Source organism: Monopterus albus, unplaced genomic scaffold, assembly GCF_001952655.1.
Source record: "Monopterus albus unplaced genomic scaffold, M_albus_1.0 scaffold9.1, whole genome shotgun sequence".
In the NCBI taxonomy this organism is placed as follows: Eukaryota; Metazoa; Chordata; class Actinopteri; order Synbranchiformes; family Synbranchidae; genus Monopterus; species Monopterus albus.
The window spans coordinates 3,087,113-3,113,497 of record NW_018127889.1 but is presented as its reverse complement, the minus strand read 5'-3'; the positions used below and the strand labels follow the sequence as shown (position 1 = coordinate 3,113,497).

The 26,385-nt window shown below is 41.0% G+C and overlaps 1 protein-coding gene across 1 annotated transcript; it reads right to left on the bottom strand.

Moving 5' to 3' along the window:
* Positions 1–2,654: 2,654 nt before the first annotated feature.
* Positions 2,655–26,385, bottom strand: ppp1r13bb (protein phosphatase 1, regulatory subunit 13Bb). The gene is made up of 19 exons (XM_020587948.1): positions 25,961–26,385; positions 25,533–25,699; positions 17,308–17,455; positions 16,273–16,392; positions 15,330–15,400; positions 14,618–14,719; positions 13,057–13,231; positions 11,876–12,075; positions 11,587–11,751; positions 11,116–11,308; positions 10,492–10,620; positions 8,384–8,517; positions 7,745–8,183; positions 6,475–7,244; positions 6,230–6,367; positions 5,624–5,757; positions 5,323–5,489; positions 4,909–5,108; positions 2,655–4,690 (listed from the first exon to the last, which is right to left on the bottom strand). Exons 2-19 carry the CDS (start codon positions 25,539–25,541, stop codon positions 4,649–4,651), a joined length of 3,336 nt encoding a protein of 1,111 aa, XP_020443604.1. The 5' UTR covers positions 25,542–25,699; positions 25,961–26,385; the 3' UTR covers positions 2,655–4,648.

The window sequence follows — 26,385 nt, the reverse complement described above, 5'->3', positions numbered from 1 at the left end:
ATTCTTTAACAACACGTCTAGGCTACTCAAAGTGATGACTACTTCTCACTTTGATGGAGAGACAGTGGGATTCAGGGGACCCTGGAGATTCCTGAACCCCATTTCTCTTTTGCCTCGTCAGGTTTTTAGCCGGCGGACAGTCAGCCTGCCACCGCCACAGGCAGACGGAGCTGACAGAACAGAAACAACTTGCAAAACAGATGCAAATATCATCTGACTCCCGTGTTTTGACCCCTGGCTGAACGAGGTTTCGGCCACTAAAGCTGAAGCTCTATGAAGAAGCTCGCAAAATTGAACAAAATAAGCAAAAATAGTTTGACTCAACACGCCACAGCGAACGTTAACGTTGGCTGTTGTGTTGACTGGCCACACACACCGGTAAGGTCAACACCGCAACCAGACGGCCCGGTGCGGCTATTCACGGAGTTAATGTTTCAGCCGTTGTAGTACGAGTTTCAGTAAAAGTAACTACAGCGTTCTTACCTTGTCACATCGAGCATTAATCTCGTTAACCGTGTCCACACGTTCATCAGGTAAAGAGAAAAGTGAATCAACAAAACGACAGCCCAGAAGGCAGGCAGACGAGCCTTCTGGTTGGCACGGGCTGCTTGTGATGTCATCGGTTCATTCGGAGTTAATGCGCATGCGCCATACTGTGTGCTTTATGGACGTTGTAGTACAAGGTGTTAATAATGCTCTTTTAAGAAACCTAAACAAAAAAAAAAAACAATGTCCAATTTAAAGTGCATGTGACCATAGCAAAACTTACTTTAACTGCTTTCCATCTATAAATCACTGCATGGCTTGTCTCTCTGTATTTCTTTTCTTGTACAATTCCCAAAAGGTTTTGTTATTCAAATCATCTGAAATAGGCTATAGTAGTTTGTAAGTAAAGGTAGATATACTAAGTCCCCACAGCTTGCGTGTAATAAAATTATTTATAAGTCCCTGTATAGGCCATAATATTCAGAGCTCAACTTCTCAGTAAATCATGAATTTATTCAGACACCGTCCTGCCTTATGATTATGCTATCACAAAAAGAAAAACTCCAAACTGCTACTTTGCGGTTGTTAGAACAGGCCCATTTAAACAAATTATAGAATTTAACATTGCATTACTTGCAAATACTTTGATAAAAAAAAGATAGTAAAAATGCATTCATCATGCCAGACTTTGTTTTATTGTTTACATTTACAGATTTGAATGTGTGAGTACATCATTTATACAGCAAACAGACATAGCACATTCCCTCACACAGATGTAAGCCATGGTAAAGCCTAGGCCACTAGCACACTTGGCATAACACTCAGTCACTCAAGATTCAGAACAAGTTGATGGACTCTACATGTTCAGTAACATGACAGATAACATGTTTTAGTGCTACTGGAAGTGGGCAGCTTGAGGAAGAGAATGGGGAAAATTCAGGATTGTCTGAAGCAAATTTGTCTGAAAGTGAAGATTGCTCCATTTCAGGCACAACAGTTGTCTCTTCAGTATCAATATCCATAACAGATACTGTTGAAATTCTGGACAGTGTTTTTGTTTGGCTTGGTGCTCAACTGAAAAAGATGTTTGCTGAGAATAAAAACAAAAATATAATCACTAGTTTAGTGGCTAAACAGTGTCAACAGCACCATGTTGGTCCTGAGATTAAATATTTCAAGTGACGTTTGTCACAGCCTCTGAATAACTGCAGTGTTAGATGGGATTTGGCTTCTACTAGATAAAAATAAGTGTTAACTTTGTCTAGAAAGGTAAACAAAGTTTTTAAGGTGGTCTAGCTGATGATTTCAGTGTTGTTGAGGTGCAATGTCTGGATTCCATTAAATACCTGAAGTATCAATTTCATGATACTGCTTTAAAGTGTTGGTACCAGGTTTAATGACAAGAAAGGCAGAAATCTACTAGAAAAAAAGCACTACACAAAACAAGGGATTGTGAAAGTGAGATTTGACTTAATATAAATGGACTAATTAAAAACATGATGCTTATGTGTATATGACATGATCAGTATTTAAAAAGTAGCAAAACTGACCTGACAATACCAATCAACACTTTGTGGAACTGATTATTGCCTTCCTCTGCACTGCAAAATTTAAAATTATAACTAACTCTGTGACCAAACTCTAACAGATTACCTCCCAAACAATAATCCCTGAAATACCCACTGTTAGAGATATTCTGGGTTTGTATCCTTGGCACAGACATAGTTTCTTAATGCATTTGTCAACCTTTTTTGGTAATACAAAATACCGTTTGTTTGTTGTTGTTGTTTTTTTATTACCTATTTCCACATTCCTGCAGCATATGAGCTGGAGGTATTCTTCGTACATGGCTAAACCGATATTAGATCAAATTAGCAATCCTGGATTTTCTAATGCCAGTTAAGGTTATCCGGATATTTCGGTTCTTCAACTCCCACCAGTGTTGTGGATTAGAAAAGCTGGATTCAATCATCCTAGATAAGCGCGCGCTCTCGTGGTCGGTGACTAGACTATGGAGAGCTGAAACCATGATCAGCTGGTTTCTGATCGGCTGCACACAGGTGAATGAATGCTTCTGCTGGAGGACAACGAATTTGCACGTAACTGCAAAAGCAGAACTCTGCAAAATGTAAAATGTGCATAAAACAAAAGCAGAACTCTGCAAAATGTAAAAAAAAGAGGGTCTCAGTCTATTCTGATATTCTGTATCTTTATCGTCAAAGAGCATGCGTAAAAATCGGTGGTTATTGGTTATTATTGATGATTCACGCACAAGAGTGGTTCGGAACATTAATTTTAATAAAGCTACTGGCATGCATGCAACTCTTGTCTCCACCGTGGAAGCGTTGGGCACCAGGAAACTGCAATTTAACGCAGAGATCAGCAAAACAATCTCTCCTGATCCAGTTTACCACGCAGTCTGCGTGTGGATCGCAACTTTTCATTTAATTTGGTGTTTCTTCTCACAACTGTAAAGCAGAAAATGGGTAATTAATGTATGAACCATAACACTCAGGAATACAAAGGTGTACATATTCACACAGGATGGTCTCTCTTCGCCTCTGTGGCGCTGAAATACGCACACCACCGGTTACTTTACATCCGCTTTTCTATTTTTATTATTCATATTCTTATCAATAGTAACAATGACTTTTAAAAAAAGCTAAATCACATGCTTGATAAATGTTGCATCTGCCATTTATGATTTTTTTTTTCATTTGTTTTTCTTTCATTGTGAAGCACTTTGTAACTTGGGTTTAGAAAGTTGCTATATAAATACACTTTTACTTGATTACTGTTGACTATGTGTTGGAAAGAGCGCAGCTCCACTTTGTCTGTCCATAATATGAGGTGCTAAGAAGCCACCTCAATAAACTGTTTCCTCCCGACTGAAACAGTATCGTTTGATTAAGAACGGTTTGGGATGGGCCAAAGGGCCGATGCCTTAATATTGTTTACTTCAAACCCATGTCTTCTTATAATCGCTCCTATGTCACTGAGCCGCTTCCTGCTCCGAAACCCTTGAACTATGTGAAGTTAACTTCTCTACATTTAACCTGAGAAGTAACCTGCTCCCGAATAGGCTGCGGATATGTTGCCGTGACAAATCCCGCGAGACTTTCGAAGAACCAACAGATGCGGGATATTGTGAAATTGCCAAGAAAACTATTTGGCTAACCTGTTAATCCACGTATGAACAACATCCCCTGGTCATTTCAGTAATAATCAGATTACCACAGAGAAACTCCATGTAAATATTTGGCCTGCTCATTCAAACTGTGTTTTCACTAAACTTGATAGAGCTTTAAATCTTATATTACAAAGAAAATTGGTTATTGTCTGAAGGCTCATATAATTTATAAAATATTCATCTTTGCTTTAATATAATGGGATTGTTTTGACTGATCTGTGCAGTTAATACAGGGTATTTACAACATTTTCTATTTTCCCTAAAAAAAAATCAGTTTTCTGCTCCATGGGAATATATAAAAGGACTTTAAATCAACTAAGAGCTGTTAATCATTACTGACAACAGCATATCAATTGATTATCTCACTCCTCAACAATTCTGGAAAGTCTTAGGACATTATTGAATTAAACCTGTACTTATTTTTGGTGGTTGGACTCCAGTAAATACAGAGCAAATTTTTCTACGGTAGTTTTTCTTGTGCAAGGGGCTCAAACTGTCCACAACAACCACTACAGCTCACAAAAGTGAGCAGTTTCTCACCCTTAAAGATGATTTTCCACACATCATATAGTATCATGTAAATCAGTGCCACCATAGACTTTATTAGGGAGATTTGTTTAGTATGAACACTGTAAGAAATACTGAGAGAACGGTTAGTGTTTTATTCTTCAAGTGGATGTCGGAAACAGGGCTTACACTGAGTTGGGATAAAATCAGGTTGGGACAATGACAGAGCAATATGTTGAAAGGTGAAAGGGGTTAGGATGGAGTGGTTTAAGAGATTTTCTTGTTCTGAGTGCTTGTGTTTCATTGTGTGTGCAGATGTAAATATCTGTGGCAGAGTTCAGTGCCAGCTGCTTGAGAGAAAAGGATTTTGTGAGAAGCGCAAGGCTGAGCACCAGGCTCCTTTGTTCGCTGCTCTTGGTTTTGTCATTAGCCCAGCTGTTGGCCAGAGATTAGTGGAGTGAGACACTATGCCAGGGAGCGCTGACGAGGCTTGATCCTAGGATAGAGCTGCAAAGTAAACAAACAAACTCTAAAAAGGTTGTACAAGCTGATATGTGACAAACCTAAACAATTCAGAAAAACTTGGCAATTAGTTTTGTCTCAACAGATTGATTAATCCACTTATTTATGTTCTACTGTCAATCAAATTAAACAAATTGGAACATGAGAAAAGAAATCTTGATAGAAACTGGACAAACGTGACAAATGGTGTATGTTGTTGTTACCCCCAGCAGGTTGCGGGGCACATAGCCCTCTCTGTCTTCAAGTCGTGCCCACCACCACTCTGTTTCACTGTCATCCTGTCGTCGCAGAATGGTGATGGCGTCCCCCTCGCTGAATGACAGCTCATCTGGGTTTTGAGCTTCATAATCCCACAGAGTGTACACCGTCCCCTTGTTCATGACGCCCAACTTCTCCTGAACACCTGCATGAGAGAGCCCGAAACAGACAGTAACTCCAAGTGTACTGGACACACTATCTTTATAGATAAAGTAATCTTAAATTGTTCAAAACAAATGCCACACAAGACCTTTTCCCACATTATAGTACCAGGATAAATTTATTACGTTTCTAAAGTGACCTAGTCCTTTTAGATTTACATTGGTTCACCCTGGAAAGAATGGTGGGTTGTTTCTCACCATATAGAAACTGGGAGCACTGGATGTAGCCCTCTTCCATTTCTTCGCACTTATCTGCAGCAGTCTCCACATCACTTATGGTGCTCGCAAAGATGGCCGCTCCTGACTCAACCAACAACTTGCAGAGATGAACACTGTTACAGGAGGCGGCACAGTGAAGTGGAGTCCTGTTCAACCAAACACAAATAGGAAAACAAACACAGTATATACTGTAAATCTAAATGGATACAAGAGCAGACCATATCAAATCAAGCTGGACAAAATTTCCTCAACACTCCTGGGCCAGAGAGCTTGGACTCACCATCCATCACTGTCTGCAGCATTGACATTAACACCGAAATCTAGCAGGAACTTGACTATGTGGTGATGTCCTGCGCACACTGCATTGTGCAGTGGTGTGATTCCCTCATCGTTGGGAGTGCTAGGATTCTCTACCTGGAAAAAACAAGGAACCAGATGAAAAAATGATCACTTATCTTACACTGAAATAGACATAAACATTCATAAGGCACTCAGTGCCAGAGTTTATGAACTAGCATTAACTTTATCCACTTGCAGAGCTGTCCATATACATCCATGGTATATACAGTGTGCAATTCTAATGCTATCTTAGCCAGGCTTACTTGCTTGCTAATAACTTAGTAGAAGAGCTGGATCTCTGCGATTCACAGCGTTGTGTGGGGAAAAAAAACTAACACAGGGAGAAGGAGTTGTTCACAGATGGTCCATCATCATGTGTTTGTGACAGAGAAACAGAGCGGAGCACAGAGGGACAGGGCGAATACATGCACTATGCTACACTGAAATAAGATTTAACCTATTTTAAATAAGTATGTGGCAGCTCGCCACAAATAAATCAATGTATGGGAAACACTGCATAAAGTATATGGAAACAGTCATGACAAACCTCATAGATGATTCTCTGGACAAGGTCAAACTCTCCCTCTAATGAGGCATCCAGCAGCAGTGCCAGGGGGTTGAACTTCACTCTAAAGCCATGACCAGTACGCTCAGAGTTTGGCTTCTTCAGGTTTGTGCGCTTCTCCTGCAATGATAAAGAGAGGAAGCACAAGCACAAAGAGAGGAAGCTTTATTGACTGAAAATGGAACTTTTAAAATGCAATAAGAAGACTGTGGATACGTGTCTCTCACCAGCGCCTGTGAGACTACTGTGCCGCTCTCTTCTAGAGTTGTGACCTCCGGCACAGGGCTGGGCAACAACGCCTCAGAGCCTCCAGTGTTGTTGTTGTTGTCATCCTCCAGTCCTTCTGCTTCACCGGGTTCCTCTAGCCCCTCTGGTGGCAAAGGCAGTGGCTCGTTGTCATTTGCATCAGTAGATGGAGGGGGAGCCTCAGAGCCTGGCTTCTCTGCCCCAGGCGGTGGTGGTAGTGGCGTCTCAGATGGGAAGTTACCATTATCTGTATCTGCCACAGAGTCACCCCCTAAGTATCCAGGAGGAGCTGGCTGATAAAATGGTGTTCCATTACCTGCACTGTTACCACCTACTGACCCACTGACCCCATTTCCTTCTATGCCTCCTGCTAAAGTGTTGAATCTCTGGTAGAGAAGTTTCTGGATGTTGGGTCCACTGGGGCCCTCTGGTTCAGTTATGGAGCTACGCTTCTTGAGGGGTCTTGGAGCGTTGGCCAGCTTTTTACGAAGTATCTCAAGGTCAGCGTCACTTTGATAGCGCAGCGGGGAGTGTACCATGGGTGTTAGCTTAGTAGGGCTGAGTGGTCGTGGGATGTTCTCCATGCTGGGAGGGGGTGCCAACGGCTCCAGGTGCTGGAAGTCCTCGCGATCGTCAAATTCTCCATCCAAAGTGTCCTCACCACTGGGTTGGCCTTGGAGCAATGGGAAGGCTCCTCCAGGCAGGGGCGAGGGGGGTGTTGAGCTGGAGGGGAGGACAGGCTTCCCGTATACTAGAGATAAGAATAGAATGGAATTATTTTTGATGGCACTGACAACATAGCTGCAGCCAGTTATTATCCTCATTATTAATTCATCTGTTACCATTTCTTTTTTATTTAACAATCAAGTCATTAGTCGGAATCTAAAATGTCCAAAAAGAAAAACAAAAAAGTCCATTTTGTTGTTCAATAACTATCTCCATATAAGAAAGAAAAAGTCTAAATGTCTAAAAATGTAATTCATTAATTCTTCTGGCCCATAATTTAAGATGTATAATACATGCTGAAAAACTGTAGTGCAATTTTATAAAATGCTCATTGGATAAATAACCATTTTATTTACTGTAATCTAAAAAGACAAAACTGGATCTTATAAAGTAGCAGCAGTACTGAAAGAGCACATTACAAAAGCATGATTCCAGACATTCTTTCCAATTATGAAAATACATTTTTAAGTTTCAATTTTACAGTAAGGCTTCACATACTGGACCATCTCTTCAAACATCTCTTACATGCTTTAAGAGCAGGCTTGAGTGGCTGGCTTTTGGGCGCTGCCTGCTGGAGGTACATGTGATAGATGGAGCTGGAGTTCACTGTAGGTGGGCCTTTACGGGGCGACTGAGGCCGTGATCCTCTGTCTGGGATGAAGGGGCGTACCGCCACAGCTGGCGGGGGTTCCAGTCGTTCGCTCAGCCCTTGCGGGAAAAACAGTGCATTAGGCTGGAAGGTGGGACTTGGTGGCACAGAGATTCGCTGCTGGATCTGCTGGGAGGAGGAGCCTGTGGAGGAGGGGACGCGGGGCCAAGCAGGAGCTGGTGGGTTCGGAAGTGGGCGAGAAGGGGGAGGTGCATCCTTGCGGCGGTCTAAAGAGCTGGCTGAGTTTGCGGAGATGAGATGGGAGCCATAGGGAGGCGGCTGTGGCTTTGATATGGCTGGGGGGGGTGCAGAAACATGAAATCACACAAACATCCACCACTGAAACTTGTACTTTGTACAAAGAAATCTTGAATTCTCGCCTCAAGGCTATTTTTAATATCAAATGTAACATTTTTTCTTATGTATATATCTCTATGTTAGGGGGTTAACAGCTTCTGCACAAAAACAAGACATCTTTGCATACATCGAAGGGGATATGAAGAAAGAGGACTGACCTTGTCTGCACTTGGCGTGACAGGGGAGCCTGAGGGAGGGCTCTTGCCCTGGGTGTCAGTCCCTGAGTCTCTTCTCTCAGGAGGCTTTAGGGTTGTGCTGCTCTTGCCTATAGTAGGCCAACCAGTATCATTAGCTAGGGCACAAACAGGGACTGGTAAGTGTGTTGCAAAAGATGAAAAAGAGACTATATCCAGTGACTGATTGAGGTGGTATAACAAGCAAAAGCTTCCTTTACAACTCAGGGTAGTGACAAAGCATGTCCATCAAAGCTAGGTCTAAATGGTACTGCATTTTGTTTTAATAATTGTTTTTGTTTTGTGTCTAATTAGCCACAATAAATGGATTATTAGTAATGGTGTTTCAGAAACATCTAAATGTATAACATTTTATATGCATAAAACACATCAATCCAGACCATTTTGACCTAGGATTGGTATTTAATGGAGGGTTCAGAATTTTAAGAAGACTATCCTATTAACCAGAATCAGAGATTCAAACATAGTCTTTGTTGCCTTTTTGTTTATGTGAATTCAGCATCTTTGATATTCAGAAACACGTGTGCTTTTAAAGCAGAGAAGATTCAAATCACTTCTCTAAAAATTTGATTCCTGCAAAAAAGCTGCATTATTTATACTACAATACTGCCACAGTCATGGATGTAAGTAAGGGTATGTTTTTCAGACAAAGGTCTTCTTGTACCATTTACTTAAAACAGAGATAATAAATAGCCTACACACTGACCTTGGGAATATAAATGTTATTTGACTTATCAAAGAGGCAGTTTCTATTTATGGTCAACTGTTTGTCTTACTCAAAAATTCCATGTGGTCAGAGACACCGGGCACTTCATTCACTTTCATTTCTTGCACAAAGGATGTGCAAATTGTTCTACTTTTTTCTCAAACTAGTCATTTATCAAAGACACTATAAACTAAACATTTTAAAAGGAGTTGTTGATCAATAGGACATAAATCCTGAGCTTTCACAACAATGATGTAAATGAATGAATCTCCATTAGTATTTCTGCTCTTGTGTACATTTATTTAGAAATGTAGCATTTTAATTTTGTTACATTTGCTAAGTATTAACTAAATTACCATTTAGTAGAAGATTCAGAGATGCACGATAGAATAATCAGATTACTGTAGAAATCTATATGTGCAAGATAAAAAGAAAGCGAGGACAAGGTGAACAGAACAAGGATGGAGGGTGAAAAGAACAAGGATGGAAAAACACAGCAATAGGTGTGGTACCATTTGTGGTACCATACCATGCATGTAAAGTGTCTGACAGCTACGGGTGACACCCACAGCTTGGTCGTTGTGAGGATGCAGCATGAAGATTAAGTGTTAGGCAGACAATGTTATGAAATTAAAGCAAAGCCCAAATACCTTTGGCTGCTTTGCATGTGTTCGTTTATGAAATACTCAACTCAGTGAATCTTCTCAGAAGTGTACAAAGACACACAGTATCAGCAGTGCTTTGTCAGTGACACTTATGTCATTTGAGGCCTGATGCCAACTATGATAAAGAGTGTAAAACTCGTGCAGATGACAGCAAAGTGTTTGAAGACTGGATCCCACTAGGCTGACGTCATTAGCCAATCCACAGAGGAAACACTCCAAATGAAATGTTAACATGAATTCTCTCCAGATCAGTGAAACTGTGCTGCACTGGCAGGAGAGTGTGATGATGCCCAACAAGGGCGCTTCTCATCAATGGGTGATTTCTCAAGTTAACCAGGCACAGATGCTCATCTCCTCCGCAACTGTACATCTAAGTCTCAATTTGCCTGGTGGAGAAAATCAACATTGTCCCAATGATAATGATCAGTTTTGTGGAATATGTAAACAGCAGAACGTGAGAGGGGGGCTCAAGGCCTGATTGGGATGAACCCAATCTTGGTATTCTTAAGTACCCAGCCCAAAAATAAGCAATTAGTTTTTTTTTTGTTTTTTTTTGGTTTAGATTTAAGATTATAAGACTGACTATGATGTGGTTGTAATACAGACAACAACTGCAGTGCATGCTGAGGATACTGTGCCACAGTCGAGAGAGAAGGTTCAGAAAGCACCATCCCTCTGCTTACACAGCACTGTGCACTCACGGGACGTGCCGTCAGAGCCTGTGGAGGCTCCAGGGCCCGGTTGGGATTCTGGAAGGGACGAGGGCACTTGGTCCACAACGATGTCTAAATCAGACACCTTCCAAGGGCCGGGAGGCTTTCGCACACCGTCTGCCCCAGGAAGAGTTGCCCCCAACCCCACACCCACAGTGAAACAGAGACATTATATAGACAGGACAGCATAGACACGAGAGAGGAGGAGAGAATTACAGCTTATAACACAGAAAGACAGTAAGTTTAGAGAGGAAGGAAAAAGAAATTCCAGAAATCAAGTCCAAGCAGAGAATTCACTGAGGAGCCAGATAAGAAAGAAAGAGAGTAACAGCTGGGGTTTATGAGAGAATTTCTGTCACAAGGAGTTCATGCATGCTGTGTTAAGTGTATAGGGGTTCTGCTTCTGGGACTACACATATCCAATCTAGGAACCATATTCTCATCTACTTTTTCTACCTTGTCTAACTGTCCAATTTCCTGCCCTCAAGACAAATTCACTTCAAACTTAGAACCTACAAAACATCTTTAATTTTTTGTGTTTTACAATGTATTTGCATTTTGGAAAAACTACGCACTTGTACAGTAAGTATAATTCTACAGGTCACAACCAACCTGACTTGGTGCGGCCATGGTTGGCTTGATTACTGATGCCCAGGGTCTGAGGCTTCAGTGGATCAGGTGGCATGGTGTAGCCTCCTTCCTGTCGGCCTGGTACAGGGACTTGGATGTATGGGCCAACAGCGGCAACACGGCCCAGAGTCCCAGGAGCAGGCTGGGGAGAGGGAGGTCCATTGGCTCTGTTTAGCTGGAGGAGAAGAGAGTCATAGAAGTGTTTTACAAGTTAATAGTGTTGACAGGAAAAACAATCAGAATGGACAGAAATATAGAGAAGACAATTTAAACACTACTATGAGTTTAGAGGGTCCACTAACAGTCCATTAAGACTTGAAAAGCAAGAAGATAAAAGCTTACATTTTTCATGCTCTATGGTATCTGAACTTTTAAGGCGACAAGAACTTTTGTCAGAAGCATTTCAACCAAGACAGTTTTAGGAGGAGATGTGATATGTGCTCCTAGTCTTACAGGGAGGTTCTCTTTTTGACGTGCCTCAGCTTTTTTCTTGTAGAGACGTTCCCGCAGCTCACTGATGCGCTTGTCCATGAGCGTGACTTCCATGTTGCGCTTGTTCAGAAGCTCCTTCTGCTGCTGTAGCTTGCTATTTTGCTCCTGATTCAACTTGTTCCGAATCTGAGGATGCCAAATGAGGACAAAGACAAATGCATACCATTTTACTAGAACAACTGCAGTCAGGGGTAAAGTAAACATAGTGGTACTTATATCAGCCTTCACACTTGTTTCTGCTACACAGTACCTGAAGCTCCTGGTAGAGCTTACGGAGCTCTAAGGCTGCAGCACCAGTTACTTGGCCACCCAGGGCTGTCTGAATGCCGTTGAGCTTTCCTCTCCGCAGGTCCTCCAGCTGCAGGCTGAGCTGCTCCACCCTCAACACTGCTGCTTGCAACTCTGCCTGCTTCTCTTGGAACAGGCTACTAACTTGCTCAATCTCTGCTGCTGGATATATAAAAAAAAATTATTAACCACATCAGCTCATTCACAATCCAGCAACTTTTAATAGTGATGGCAGGCTGAACACTGAGGCATCAAAGCATGCGTCAAGTACTCGGGGTATTGGAAAGTGAACCTTCGTGTCGAGGCTTGTACTGTTTAGAAAATGTGATGCCACTTATGATGTTTGAAGCTTCATCTGGACTACCAGTTCAGTATATGCTTCAAAGTTGGTGGGATGTTTAAGCATGTGTTTGGATATAAAGGGGAGAACACGGAGATTTCAAAGTCTGTGTGTTTGCGGTTTTGGAGGTTGTTACATTATATTGCCATGGCATCAGCACCAAAACAGAAGTTACCCCCAGTAGCCTATGGGAACTTCTTGACTTAATTTCTGCCAAGTTAAATCGCATGCATAGGCTACTGTATGTGCTTTTCCTTCAGAGTCTTAGTATCAAAATTATCTGCATATTTTTCCATCATCTTTCCATTACTAGCTTCTAATTTAACAGGTTAATGTTGTTTGGAGCAGAGCCTTATTAACAACTGTGTCCAAATGTTGGAAAAATTGCTCCTGTCCATCTTAATGTCCTAATCCTTGATTCTTAAATTCTGCAGGCACCATAACATTTATATGAAAAACTATTTTGGTGCAACAAATATTCTCAGAACAAAGATTTTCTGGAACCCAGAAAAAAGCCCTAAGAGGTTTGAATATGAATACAAAGTTTGTGCTGCGATGTTTACACACTAACAGTGTGTGATACACACTTGTTCTTTAGGTGATCTCAGGCTTTTCTCTGACTCTTCATACTGATTCAAATACAGTAGGTTTATACTTAATATTTAAATATTGTGATGTCATGAGAGTAGCATCACCTCAGATTTTATATTGTACTGGTGCATTGTCATATTCAGACATATATATGAGGATAAAGGTGTCTATAAAGCATGGTCAAATTCTGTACATATTGCAAGTATACATACACAGGTTGCCATTGATGACCTTGCTGTAGTCGACCTGGCCTCTCATTGCCCGAATCTTCTTGAGCTTTGCCTCTTGGCTCTCCACGCGCTCCTTCAGTCTCTGTAGCTTCTCGCTCTCTGAAACTGTTTGCTGCTGACGGCGCTCCTGCTGCTTTAGGTAACGCAAACGTTGCTCCTTCAGAGAACGAGACAGAATCAGTAAAGAGGTAAAGCAACAAAATGATGTCAAACAGCACCCTGCAGTATAAAGAGGCTAAATAATAGCTGCTTTTGTAAGTTTGGAAAGAAATGTTAAAGAAACAGGCTGTTGACCATTATTTTATCAGTTCAAAGCTTCTATCTCCACACGTCAAAAACAAGGTCACAAGCATGACTATAAAACTAGCAAGGCACCACTCCAAAGCTTACAAGATATTTCTGTGGCAGACACACCCTAAAACTAGGCCAAATCTTTCTACTATATGCACAAAATGAAACACTGTCCTGTGTCAAGACTGTCTGAAGGCGGCAGGAAGGGTCAGATGACTTCATCTCTATACCCAACTGAGAACTGCTCCAGTTAGGCTCCTAAAATAGGAAATGACAGGCAAAGGTTTCCAAATAATTGCACGGTTTCCAGTGGGCCTACTTTCCAACACTTCAGCAGAGCCAATAGATAGTGATTGTATCTGTGGGTCTACAGTGGGCTTCATCTTGCATGACTGATCAGCGCACTACAAGCACGGTGTCAGACTGCATTAGTGTACTTATAAAAAAAATAAAAAAATAAAAAAATAAAACACCGAGTGACAAGGTAGACTGGTTGTCTGGAGGTTGGCGGCCCAACTATTATTCCTTCCATTAGGAAACAACTTTTACTCTTTATAAGCACTGTAGCACAGTGAGTTGTTAGAAACATGTAGCATACTTAGTGTTTGATATACTGAACAATTGACATGCTTGAGTAAACGCCGCAATATCTGTGCATGTGTTTCTGTAATAAGTGAGGTATAGATTCTGACAGAATGGACAACCCCATTCATATCTTACACAACTGTTTGCCCTGGTTTCAGGTCATGACAGAATGGATGAGAGCAGTGCAACAGTAGTCCTTTTCCTCTCTAATAGAAATGTTCAAAGTCTGGCCCATTGAGGCACAGTCTGCCTGTGGGATCAGACTGACTTGCACCTTTCCAACCACCCAGGTATGTCATGCAAAACATCTGTGATTGGTCAGGCTTCAATGTATATAGCCTGACATCTCTCAACTGACCACAAACGTTTTTGACCGATTGGCTCATCTGACACAGAAACCAAATCAAAAGGCAAAAATAATGCCTAAGCTTTCTCCCAGCGTAAGAATATAATATTTCAGTTTAAGAAGTGGTCAGTTTACTGACAAAATTTCTACATAAATTTGAGGTAAACCGCTTCAGATTAAACACCTTAAACTGAAATACAGGATGATATTTCAGTTTGGTATATCATTTTGTTAGCATGAAAGCTATTTTGAATAACAGACCAGTTTCCTTTTGAGGGGAATGATTCATATTAAGATTAAAAAGTGAACTCTGGATGTTACCTTTGCAACGAGCATCTGCTGCTGAGCCTCAATTTGCTGCTGCTGCCGTGTGGCCATCTCCTGCAGCTCAGACAGAGTGAGCTCAACGCGCTGATTCCCCACCTACACACACAAGGCCACCTCTGAATACATCTCATGATAGTCCCTCTTTTGAAGACAATACATAGGAAGGGCTTCTGGCTGCTTTTATGCTACACTACCAGAATCTTTTTTAAAAAACAAAATCTGAAACCCTTGAACTCCTGCTGTGCTAGATTCTGCCCTCCAAAAGACCCCCAAACACTGGCTTAATATCAGAATCGGTATGTTTCCCTCAAACCAGTGTCTTTAACCCAAACCTGCTGCCACACAGTAAGCAGAGAACTTGACAATTATCTGAATTTTAGCGTCACCTGAGCTTGCAGTCTTTCAATGGCTTCTTGTTTTGTCATTAGAAATCTGTAAATTTTTTTTGTCAAGAAACCAGTTTATACTATATTCTGTGTTACTTGTGCTCTAATTTGGTTAATCTAATTTGTACAACTTTGTCAACACTACAGTCCCACACAACGTACAGGTGCTTAATGGCACGCAGTAGGTGTACAGTCCAACACCACAAACTACATCTTCCCCCTGCAGTATAAAGTGCACGATCATGCACACACCATTACAGTACATTTATGTCATGTACCAATGTTTATTTTAACATCATTTCATGCTAATGAAGTCTCACCCCATTCTCATTGTGCTTCTCCCCAGTGCTTCCACTCTTGCGACTCGTCTGATCCTGAGACTGCTGACTCCCTGCAAAAAAGAAACTCTCCTCGTCAGAAACCCAGGGCAACACACACAAGTGCACACAGATGAGCATGCATTCCACAAACACACACACACAAGCACACACACACACACACACACACACACGTGAAGATAGAAAATTCTCTGATGTGACTGCCCATGACAGGGGGATTTAAGAACTGGAACAAGTACTGCTGACCACAGACACCTAATTTGAAGATTTGCTGGAAACATAAATGATTTCAAACATCACCGAAAAAGAGACAGCTGCCCGCTTCTGCTATATTTCAAAACACCAGCAGATTTCACTGCAAAATACATGTAAACTTTCTTCCACTGCAAGTTCAAAATTTATATCAAATATGAATCAGATCAGGATCACATCACAATCTCTGCCACCAGTTAATTTCTTCTACACATCTATAAATATACTAACTTTCAACACTGGGATTACTGTGTCCTAGTGAGTCTCTGATCTTGACGAAAGCATTTTGTAAAAGTCAGATTTTAAACTTGGGTGCCTTTTACACCTGGCTTTTTACGTGGCTATACTCCATCCAAACACAAATGCACAAACTTAATGTGATTCATTCCTCCGACATGCACCAGAGCATCAGCTCATTTTGGTTTTTCGGCCTACACAGTCTTTTTAAACACTAAAGGCCAAAGGATTACACAAGTAGTGTACTGTTAAAAGCAAACATACCAAAACTCAAAAGAGTAGAGACTTCAGGATAAGAAAAGGAGGGAAAGAAACTGACACCAGCATCCACAGCTGAACAGCCAGCCAGACAGGTGTCAGGAATTCCCTCACCATCCCTGACTCCACCTTCCACATGCCTAAACAGCTAGCAGAGGGGGGCTGAGATGGTACAAACCTTGATCACTGCTCTCAGTTGGTGAATCTTCATGGCGGAGGAAGAACTTGACCTCCTGCTTCCGAGGCCCCCACTTCTGCAGATGTTCATACATCATGTGCTCAAAGGGGATCGCTCGCTCTGCAGACACAGAAGAGTCAAGGAAAAGGAGAAATGACTGAGTAGTAAGACCCATTCATCATTAGGTTAAATGGAAATTATGTATGCCAGTTGGATGGATGATGAATAAAAAAAAAAATTCTGAATGGCAAAGTTTCTGTTATCGTTTCCAAAGACTTTCATTTTTGCTCCAATTTGTGGGGGATGCCTCTGTAACATATTATACTGGTCTTGAAGTTCATGAGTTGAATACAGCCTGCCTGAGGTTTTAGGAGGTCTCAGGGGGCAGACAGCTCTGTAAGGCACCAGCCGAACACAGCTGCATAATGCAGGTTAATAAAGACCTTGGCTGGGATGCTGTTCTCAGCAGGGGAGTGACCCCTCAGCAAAAAATGGTGATAACACTGAGTGTATCAGCATGACGGTGGTGACGGTAGAGAATCTTCCAGGCTTCCTGCTGTGGACTGTACTGACTTGTACCCCTTTTCTGACCTGCAAATTTGTACTTCAGGCGAATTCAGTCTAGTCTGATTGTAGCCGGCTTGAATGAGAACATGTATTTTTGTTATTTCTTCATTTTGGCGGTGTGAAACTTCTGCCTTATTCAAGGCTTCTTTGTGATTTTCCTCCACTCAGGTAGTCAAGCACGACTCTGGCATCTGAATTTTCATTTAATAGAGCACTTGTTTTCACATTAAAGAAAAAAGCTACGGGCTACTGCTTTGTAAAATTAAACTTGTCAGTGCAAGTGAAGTGTCGAGCTCGGTGATAATGCAGTCAGATGACTTCACGTTCATGCATTACTTATGACACCTACTGTTCTTTATCTTTAACATGACAGAGCAATTGAATGCAGCTTCTCAGAAGATAAGCAGCAATAATTGTTTTGCATTTTGGGCAGGTTTGTGCACTTACAAGCATTTAACAAGTTCTTACCGTTGCCTCTCCAGACTTCAGCCAGATGGCAGCCGCTCTCTCCGGGCTCTTTGCAGAACTCGACGACATCGCGGCATGTCGTCTCAGGGGTGATGGGCACCTCCGTCACAGCCTGTTCCCCATCACTGAGGTACACCGTCAGTATCATCTGAGAGAGGAACAGAAAGATGAAGCTTTAATAATCCCACTGACACTGAATAAAATATAGCAAAAACAAACAATAAATAATTAAATAAAAGACTGACGTAACATTGGAACAGGAAAGATTTAAATAAATAAAAGCTGTTAAAGCAAAAAATGTGGAAAATCATACAGAAACAAAGATGTCTCAAAGCATCACATAAAAATATAAAGATATATAGAATGTCTAAGAGATGAGAATATATGCTATTACTCAAAAACAAAGCTTAACCCAGTCTTGTGTTGTACAAATGTCAGTGTGCTGATGTGACATTTTCAGCCTGCGGTGTACTCATGCCTGTGCCTGCCACATTTCTGTTTGCTATGATTAGGGCCTGCCATCGTGTTGATCACACACAGTGAGGTCAGACAGCAATACAAGCCGATACACGCTTCTGTCTGCACTCACAGCAGTGAAAGACCCCACAGTCCCTTCTTAGCTCTCAACAAATAACCTTCAGGATCTGTGACTTTGTGGAATTATAAGGAACCTGCATTTATTCCAAGTATTATCCCAAATACACCCTCTTAGTTGAAAGCTGCTAAAGGGCTACAGGGAAAAGGTCTAGAGGTACTATAAAGAGTATAAAATCACGACTAATGTGAAATTCATTCTACAGTGCCTTGCGAAAGTATTTGGCCCCCTTGAACTTTGCGACCTTTTGCCACATTTCAGGCTTCAAACATAAAGATATAAAACTGTAATTTTTTGTGAAGAATCAACAACAAGTGGGACACAATCATGAAGTGGAACGAAATTTATTGGATATTTCAAACTTTTTTAACAAATAAAAAAACTGAAAAATTGGGCGTGCAAAATTATTCAGCCCCCTTAAGTTAATACTTGGTAGCGCCACCTTTTGCTGCGATTACAGCTGTAAGTCGCTTGGGGTATGTCTCTATCAGTTTTGCACATCGAGAGACTGAAATTTTTGCCCATGCCTCCTTGCAAAACAGCTCGAGCTCAGTGAGATTGGATGGAGAGCGTTTGTGAACAGCAGTTGTCAGTTCTTTCCACAGATTCTCGATTGGATTCAGGTCTGGACTTTGACTTGCTGATCAGAGATGCAGCCAAGAGGCCCATGATCACTCTGGATGAACTGCAGAGATCTACAGCTGAGGTGGGAGACTCTGTCCATAGGACAACAATCAGTCGTATACTGCACAAATCTGGCCTTTATGGAAGAGTGGCAAGAAGAAAGCCATTTCTTAAAGATATCCATAAAAAGTGTTGTTTAAAGTTTGCCACAAGCCACCTGGGAGACACACCAAACATGTGGAAGAAGGTGCTCTGGTCAGATGAAACCAAAATCGAACTTTTTGGCAACAATGCAAAACGTTATGTTTGGCGTACAAGCAACACAGCTCATCACCCTGAACACACCATCCCCATTGTCAAACATGGTGGTGGCAGCATCATGGTTTGGGCCTGCTTTTCTTCAGCAGGGACAGGGAAGATGGTTAGAATTGATGGGAAGATGGATGGAGCCAAATACAGGACCATTTTGGAAGGAAACCTGATGGAGTCTGCAACAGACCTGAGACTGGGACGGAGATTTGTCTTCCAACAAGACAATGATCCAAAACATAAAGCAAAATCTACAATGGAATGGTTCACAAATAAACATATCCAGGTGTTAGAATGGCCAAGTCAAAGTCCAGACCTGAATCCAGTCGAGAATCTGTGGAAAGAACTGAAAACTGCTGTTCACAAACGCTCTCTATCCAACCTCACTGAGCTCGAGCTGTTTTGCAAGGAGGAATGGGCAAAAATTTCCGTCTCTCGATGTGCAAAACTGATAGAGACATACCCCAAGTGACTTACAGCTGTAATCGCAGCAAAAGGTGGCGCTACAAAGTATTAACTTAAGGGGGCTGAATAATTTTGCACGCCCAATTTTTCAGTTTTTTATTTGTTAAAAAAGTTTGACATATCCAATAAATTTCGTTCCACTTCATGATTGTGTCCCACTTGTTGTTGATTCTTCGCAAAAAATTACAGTTTTATATCTTTATGTTTGAAGCCTGAAATGTGGCAAAAGGTCGCAAAGTTCAAGGGGGCCGAATACTTTCGCAAGGCACTGTACAAGGTTCAGAAAGCTTCAAGTGCTCCTTTGTCCAACACCACCAGTCCAAACATCCTTAGCCAGGCAGCCTGATTAACAGACATTCCTCCAAAACTTTAACAGTCTTTAATGTCTTAACTGTCTGTGCTTGATATAGACAAAGAGCTGAAACAAAAGGCTTCTGTTGTGTGTTTATCTTGATCATGGCTGTAATTTTATGAATATCTATCAGAATTTTAACCAACACATGATGAGTCAATGTGGCTTCAATGTGCATCTGCCCTTTGGATTTGTGCATATGGCACTGAATGCACAACGAACCAGCTGACTGACAGAGAGGGGGAAGCTGGAGAAATATATAGCCTTTAAAAAATATATATATTTTAACCAATATTGCGATTGTGACCACTAGTTGGTGGTCAACACAGTGTTAGAACATGACAGATTTCATAAGTCTCATACTGTAGCTTCTCAAATGCAGAAAAAAACATATCTACTGTATCACTGTCACCTGAATAATCTTGGGGGTGGGGGGTGGTTCAGTGGTGTTTAGCAATTTTAAGACATGAAATTGGACAGAGGTCACTTGTAATGTATATCATTTACTGGATGTATTATTTATTATATATTTTCTTTATCCAAAAATACTTTCTATGTTCATATCATCTATCTGGACGGCAGATCATCTGTGGTAATTTCAAAGTAATACACACACACAGAAACACAAAAGCCCCAGACATAGCCAGTGTTACTCATAATGGAGGAAATCTGGAAGAAAGTACAAAAAATAAAAATAAAAGTGCCAAAAAATGGGTGAACATTTTTATGGAGACAAAGTTCAGGTCTGAATCTAGGTTTTAAATTTTATGACAAAATAGAAAAATAATTTGCCAACATGTTCTATGAGCACTACAACCGTTTCTGAGATTAATCAAAACACTGATTAGAACGATTTCCTTTGATAACAATCAAAGTTATGCCATAAGCAAGATATTCAGTTTAACAAATGTGACAATATTTACCCCCTACTATTTTTTGACCAACAGAGTTGGCCCTTTATTTTTGCTCTTTGGTTTGTGGCAGGTGAGAACAGACTAAATGGATTAAAATAAGTAAGTTCTATTTTGTTCATTGTTATAGCACATCTACATGACAGATTTTTCCTTCTGCAGTGGCAGGCGGAATCTCATTGTTTTCTGCGGCACAAAGCACCCTAGGTGGCTGAGGTGTGTCTTCCTGTTTCATGTGACAGGACCCATTTTTAGTGTCACTCCAGAAAAACAGGACTGTTTGGAGTTCACGGAATAAAGAGCCGAAAACCAAAATGGAGAAAATATCTAAAGCAATGCAAAGATTTTTAGATGGAAAAAAATGCTGTTTGAAAAGTCTGAGTTGAATGTGAGTTCAGATACAGTAAGTTGTCAGTAAACAGCAGAAATGGGTAATCTGAATTCTTCACTCATCGAACAAGACTTTGAACCAAGAAACAATTCAAGTATAACAATAAAAATCGAGTGACGAAGACTAAAATGAAACATTACTTACTCTCTCAAGGGGCTCTGTTATCCTGCGCTCATTGTCTAAAAGAGCAACTACAACACTGTCTACATGTGGCTCACAGTCTCAACTATTTTTGTTTTTGTTCCTTTTTCAGACACAGTGATGCTGTTAAATCAACCTACTGCTTAATGTAAACCAATAAAAATACGTATAAGATCCATAAAATTACACATCTACAATCTACTGGCACTACTCAAAGCTGTGAGGTACATAACTTTGTGTGGCCTCCGGTACATCTGCAGTGTTACAGTAATTGTTAGTGTATGCCACTGTCATATATAATCTAGTTTTAGTCACTGAGCTAATTACAGATTATTGCTCCAGTAGTTTCTCTGAGGCATTTGCAGTGATGCGACCGTTGTGATTCACTGACATTTTCTGGAAAAGCTGAACTGAAATAATACGACCACTTGTGCTTGAAAGCCTATGTGTCATCACTCAGATGATTATGATCCAAAAAGCTCCTATATTAATGGAATAGTACTGGAGTCGAGGCATGGCCAAATGTCTTTTTTTTTTTTAGGCTTTTCCTTTACAAATCCAACAGACACTCATCCATACCAGCCATGCTCGTGCTGGATCTGTCAACGTCCACGCAGACCTGTAACAAACGTCATTAGCTACCTGCCAGATCATTAACAGTCAACATTAACAATCAGAAAACGTACATACACGTACATTAATAATGCTGTTATGTCCATATTTAACTGATACGTAATTACTTCATTAATCCCTATGGGATATTGGAGTGCTACCAGCTACAAAACAAGATACAAGTATAGTACAGGAAAAAAGATGTGAACACAAAACAGCTAAACGAGGCCAGCAACATCATCACTTTGAATACAAGTTCAAGTGTATATTATAGGTTAGATGAAATCAGTGTAAGGATATACTGTCCAGTCTTATTTATATTTGTGTTTTCTAACAGTGCTTAATATGTAAGAAAAATACTGCACTGTAGCAACAAAATATAAAACAATAATTAGTCTACCATAAGGAGCACATTTACTTTCTCTTACTATAGTAACACAGTTATACATACTGGACAGATCAATCAGCACAAACTATCAACCAATCAGGCAAGAATTGGATCAAATTTGTGACTAATTGAAAATGGCCACACGGGGCCAGTGCAGAATACAATCAAATATACCTCCACATCAGCAGAAACTACCAAATCATAAGAGTGTACATTCACACACTGACCATGTAATAAAACAACAAAAAAAACAACCAGAAACTCCAGTGACCCAGCTCACTGACCATTAGAGAAATACAAACCGCCCTCACTAAGCTGTATCTGCCCATGTTCTTGGCTCTACTGACCGCCCTCCGCTTCCTCCTGAGCTCTTTCTTTGGTAGCTGGTGGTGCTCCTTTGCCCAAATGGGGTTCTCTTTGGAGAGGCTAATAAGGCCACGCAGCACTACAGTCACAAACCTCTTCATCATAGTGCTGCCGGTTTTGCAGTCACGAGACTTAATTGTTATGCCATCCCATGCAGACCTCTGATGCCGACAGCAGTGCGTGCATTAGAAAAGTGCTGCAGAGGGGACTTGGGAGGAAAAAACACTTGCTGTATGTGTATTTCAGGCAGGGAGGGAGAGAGAGAGAGAGAGAGCTAGAAACAAATGGCAAGAGAGAGGAAGCGGGACGATCGACTGGGACACACACAGCGTCTCTCTTGCCTGATGTAAGTGTGGGCGTAATCTGGAGATAGCGACATTTATCATTTAACATCTGAGAGGTGCCTGCTACAGACTGATGCTTGGCTGCCCTGATCTCTAGCAGGATGATTCAAACAGCCATTTCTTCTCACCAATCCTGTCACTCATTTACTCACACAGGAGCAATGACGAAGACAGCTCCAGCACAACAGTGCTCCCTGACAGCACAAACTCTAAATCAAAACTTGTTTTATGATATACAGACTTTCTCAGTTTCCACATATTGAACACAAACTAGGATTTATTTAACAGTAAAATATTTCTAACCAAACTCATGCCCATCCATCTGTGAGAAGTAAACAATCACTTTGCTTAATCATCTGGTCAGACGCAAATACAAAAATATATCTTAATCGCATCTAATCCAAGGCTGTCAATTCACCAGGACATGAACAGGCTGCCTTTGACATCCTTGACTAATACTATTTAATCTAGAAATTTCTTGCAGCCCAAATATGTCAAACACTGCTCATCTGGCTAAGATGATGTCACGATGTGACAAATGATGGTGATACAGATTGTACCCTCCAACCAGCTAGCGCTTCTGAAAGCTGAATTAGAAAAGTACATCTTTTTCTTTTAGCTAAGCATTTAATCGCCAGTGCACACAAGACGTTCTTGTTCCAAAGCTGACATTTCAAAAAGGCCAGAAATATGAGGGACTTGTGCAGCTACCGACCTAGACAGCCCAATCTATATCTACAGTAGTTTTACTATTACAGACAAATTCTAGAAGAGGTTATATGTCGCTATTAATTCTATTGGTATTTAACATTTTTATAAGAAAATGATCACTACAAGATTTAATAGGTTGTTTTAAAAAAGCATGTGTCCCCTCTGACTGAAAGTCTGGTAATTTGCATTAGAGGAGGGCATTAAGAAGTCTACTGTAATTAATAACGTATACATATTCGACCAATAAAAAAAAAGATCCAGGAGGTTTAAACAGGTGCGAGTTGATAAAAATATATCAATAACTGACTCTTTTTGCTTGTTTAGTGAGTTTGAGGAAAGGTCTTAACAGTAATCATCACATCTATCAAATTTATGACATTTTATTTTTTAATAACAAGTACTTATAACTGTGATGACTTGACTGATGCCATTTGAAGCCAGCATCCCTCCAAAACCGGGTAAATGACAATAAAGATGTAATGTTTACTTTTCCAGTAGGTCACGCTCTGCCTGGCTCCAGTGTGTGAGATTAATGCCGCTTGACAAATCTACTCAGCTCAGAAGTTCCCCTTAACAACAGAGCATCAGCCGACGCGGCCACACAGACCTAGATCTGCTGAGGTCTCATTGGCTGCCAGAGTCACGCGAGAACAGAAATCGGGCTGCCTCTGTGCTCGAATGGCTCCTTGACTCTGACAGCCTGTTGGTGCCAGAGGGTGCAAATGTCCACCAAGGCTAATGTTGCACTCAAGCCTGTGAAATCGACAGCAGCAGAAAATACCGGATAACTTCGTACTCCTGAAAACTTACAAGCAGTGGGGTGGAACTGGATAAGTCTGACTTCTTCCTACTCCATTCAAGCATGTACTAGGTATAAGCAAACTGATTCTGGATTAGCATTGGTTGGATTTGTGTAATTATGTGTGTGTTTATGTCATTTGTTCTGCATGCTTGAAAGAATAAAAAACTTACAAGCCAGTTTGAAATTGTGCTTGTGAGGCTATTTTAGTGACTTAAACTAAATGTTTGCGTGACACTGTACTTTCAACCAGTGCACAATCATTTGGAAAGATAACTGGCTAAGACTGAATCACCTCCATTTATGATTACAACGTACTGTAAACCTATCCTGCATCTGAGTTCATATTTCCTCCCTGAAGGCCAGACTGGTTGCAATCAGTTTCCCCACAATCCACTGCTACATTCTCAGGACTAAACACTACAAAAAAAGAGGTCCCGACAAAGCGCTGCTCCATTCAGGTATTGTATTATTTACAACACAGAGCGCCTTGAACATTAACACAAGGGACAGCAGAATGAACAAAGTCTACTATACCTACTGCTTTAAATATAGCATTCATATTGTTTCTGAATTATTCACTAATTCATTGTTATTACAGAGGAAGTAGAGAGTGTGATGTATAAGTATATACTGCAACTATATAATTGTTCAGTATTGCACATAGCATATACTGCATGTTCAGTCTTGTAAGGAGCACATCCTTGTACTAAAAGCATATGGACTTCAGATGTTCATCAAGTTATGACAAGCCCTGTTTCTCCTTCCCCATGTTTCAGTCACTGTAACAATCAACATTTAAAGATCTAAGTCTTGCAGCTATAGTCCCACATTGCAGAGATACTGCACAGATAGCTGTAGTAGATAAAGTGAAGGATTTCATTTCTATGAACTAATCTCACTTGTAGATTAGCTTAGAGGTGCAGAGGTAAATGGACATATCAGTTTTGCTTGAACTTGCAACTTGTATGTACATGGATTGTCAAAGAATCAAACTGTGCCCTTTTGTGTACACCTGGTTCTTTTATCATTTCAGGCTGAGGAACCACATGACAATCATATTTGGATAAAATGCCAACGATTAAAAAGTGCGCCCGAACACTGGTTTGATTTTGTACAGACGCTGGCAGTCCAATACATAGTTGTGATGTCTGAGATTTTGAAAGAATAAATGGGACAGTTTTTATGCAAGGAGAACAGGGATTATGTGCACTTACCGGCATCATATTGGCAGCTGTGGTCAATGCCGGGGGTACATCGGTAAGTTGACTTAAAGCTCGCCTCCCTTATCTTCAATGACACCACCTTAGTCAGCCACGACCCACCTTGCTAGTTATGGGTTCTGATTACTCCCTTGTGACAACCAACTGGGCCTCAGTCCTCTCTGTAAACCGAAAACAGTGGAATTCTTTTAAGCACTATGAAATTGAACGCTGTAATATTTTGACGTGTGTGCAAAAAATACCACCTAAAGCTAACAGCCGTAAACGTAAATTTAAATGGTCCAGGCGTGGCTGTGTGCAGCAGCTGCTATAAACAAGCCGATGGTTAGCCAGTCAACGTTTGGTCGCAAAGCAACTCATATCAAAAACAAATAGCACGCAATGACCTGACACAACTCAGTAATGCTCACCATTGTACTCACCGGTGTCAGAGACGATTCATTGTTTCGGCGAGTAAATCTTAGCTACGTTAAAAGACACGTAGCTAACCGACTCAGCTGTCAACTAGCAAGCTAGCGTTATCTCTAGTAAGGTGTTAGCTGGTTTCCGAGGAGGCTAAATGACGGTATGCAAGGCTATCTCTCCGCTCTCGAAGGTCCTTTAGCTTACATTGGCTGTACATCGGAACAAGCTATTGATAAAACGTGTTTTAAGCAAACAAAAATCAATATATGTTCATCCAAATCGGCTTACTCCGTTTTAATTCATTACTTTTAAACAAACGCAGCAAATTATCGTTTGCTGGCTACCGATACTAGCTGTCGAAAATACAAATAGCTGGAATCCAGTTGTTGACGGTGGGAGGGGCGGGGCCACAAGCGTGCCAGCCAGAGTGACGCCACAACGT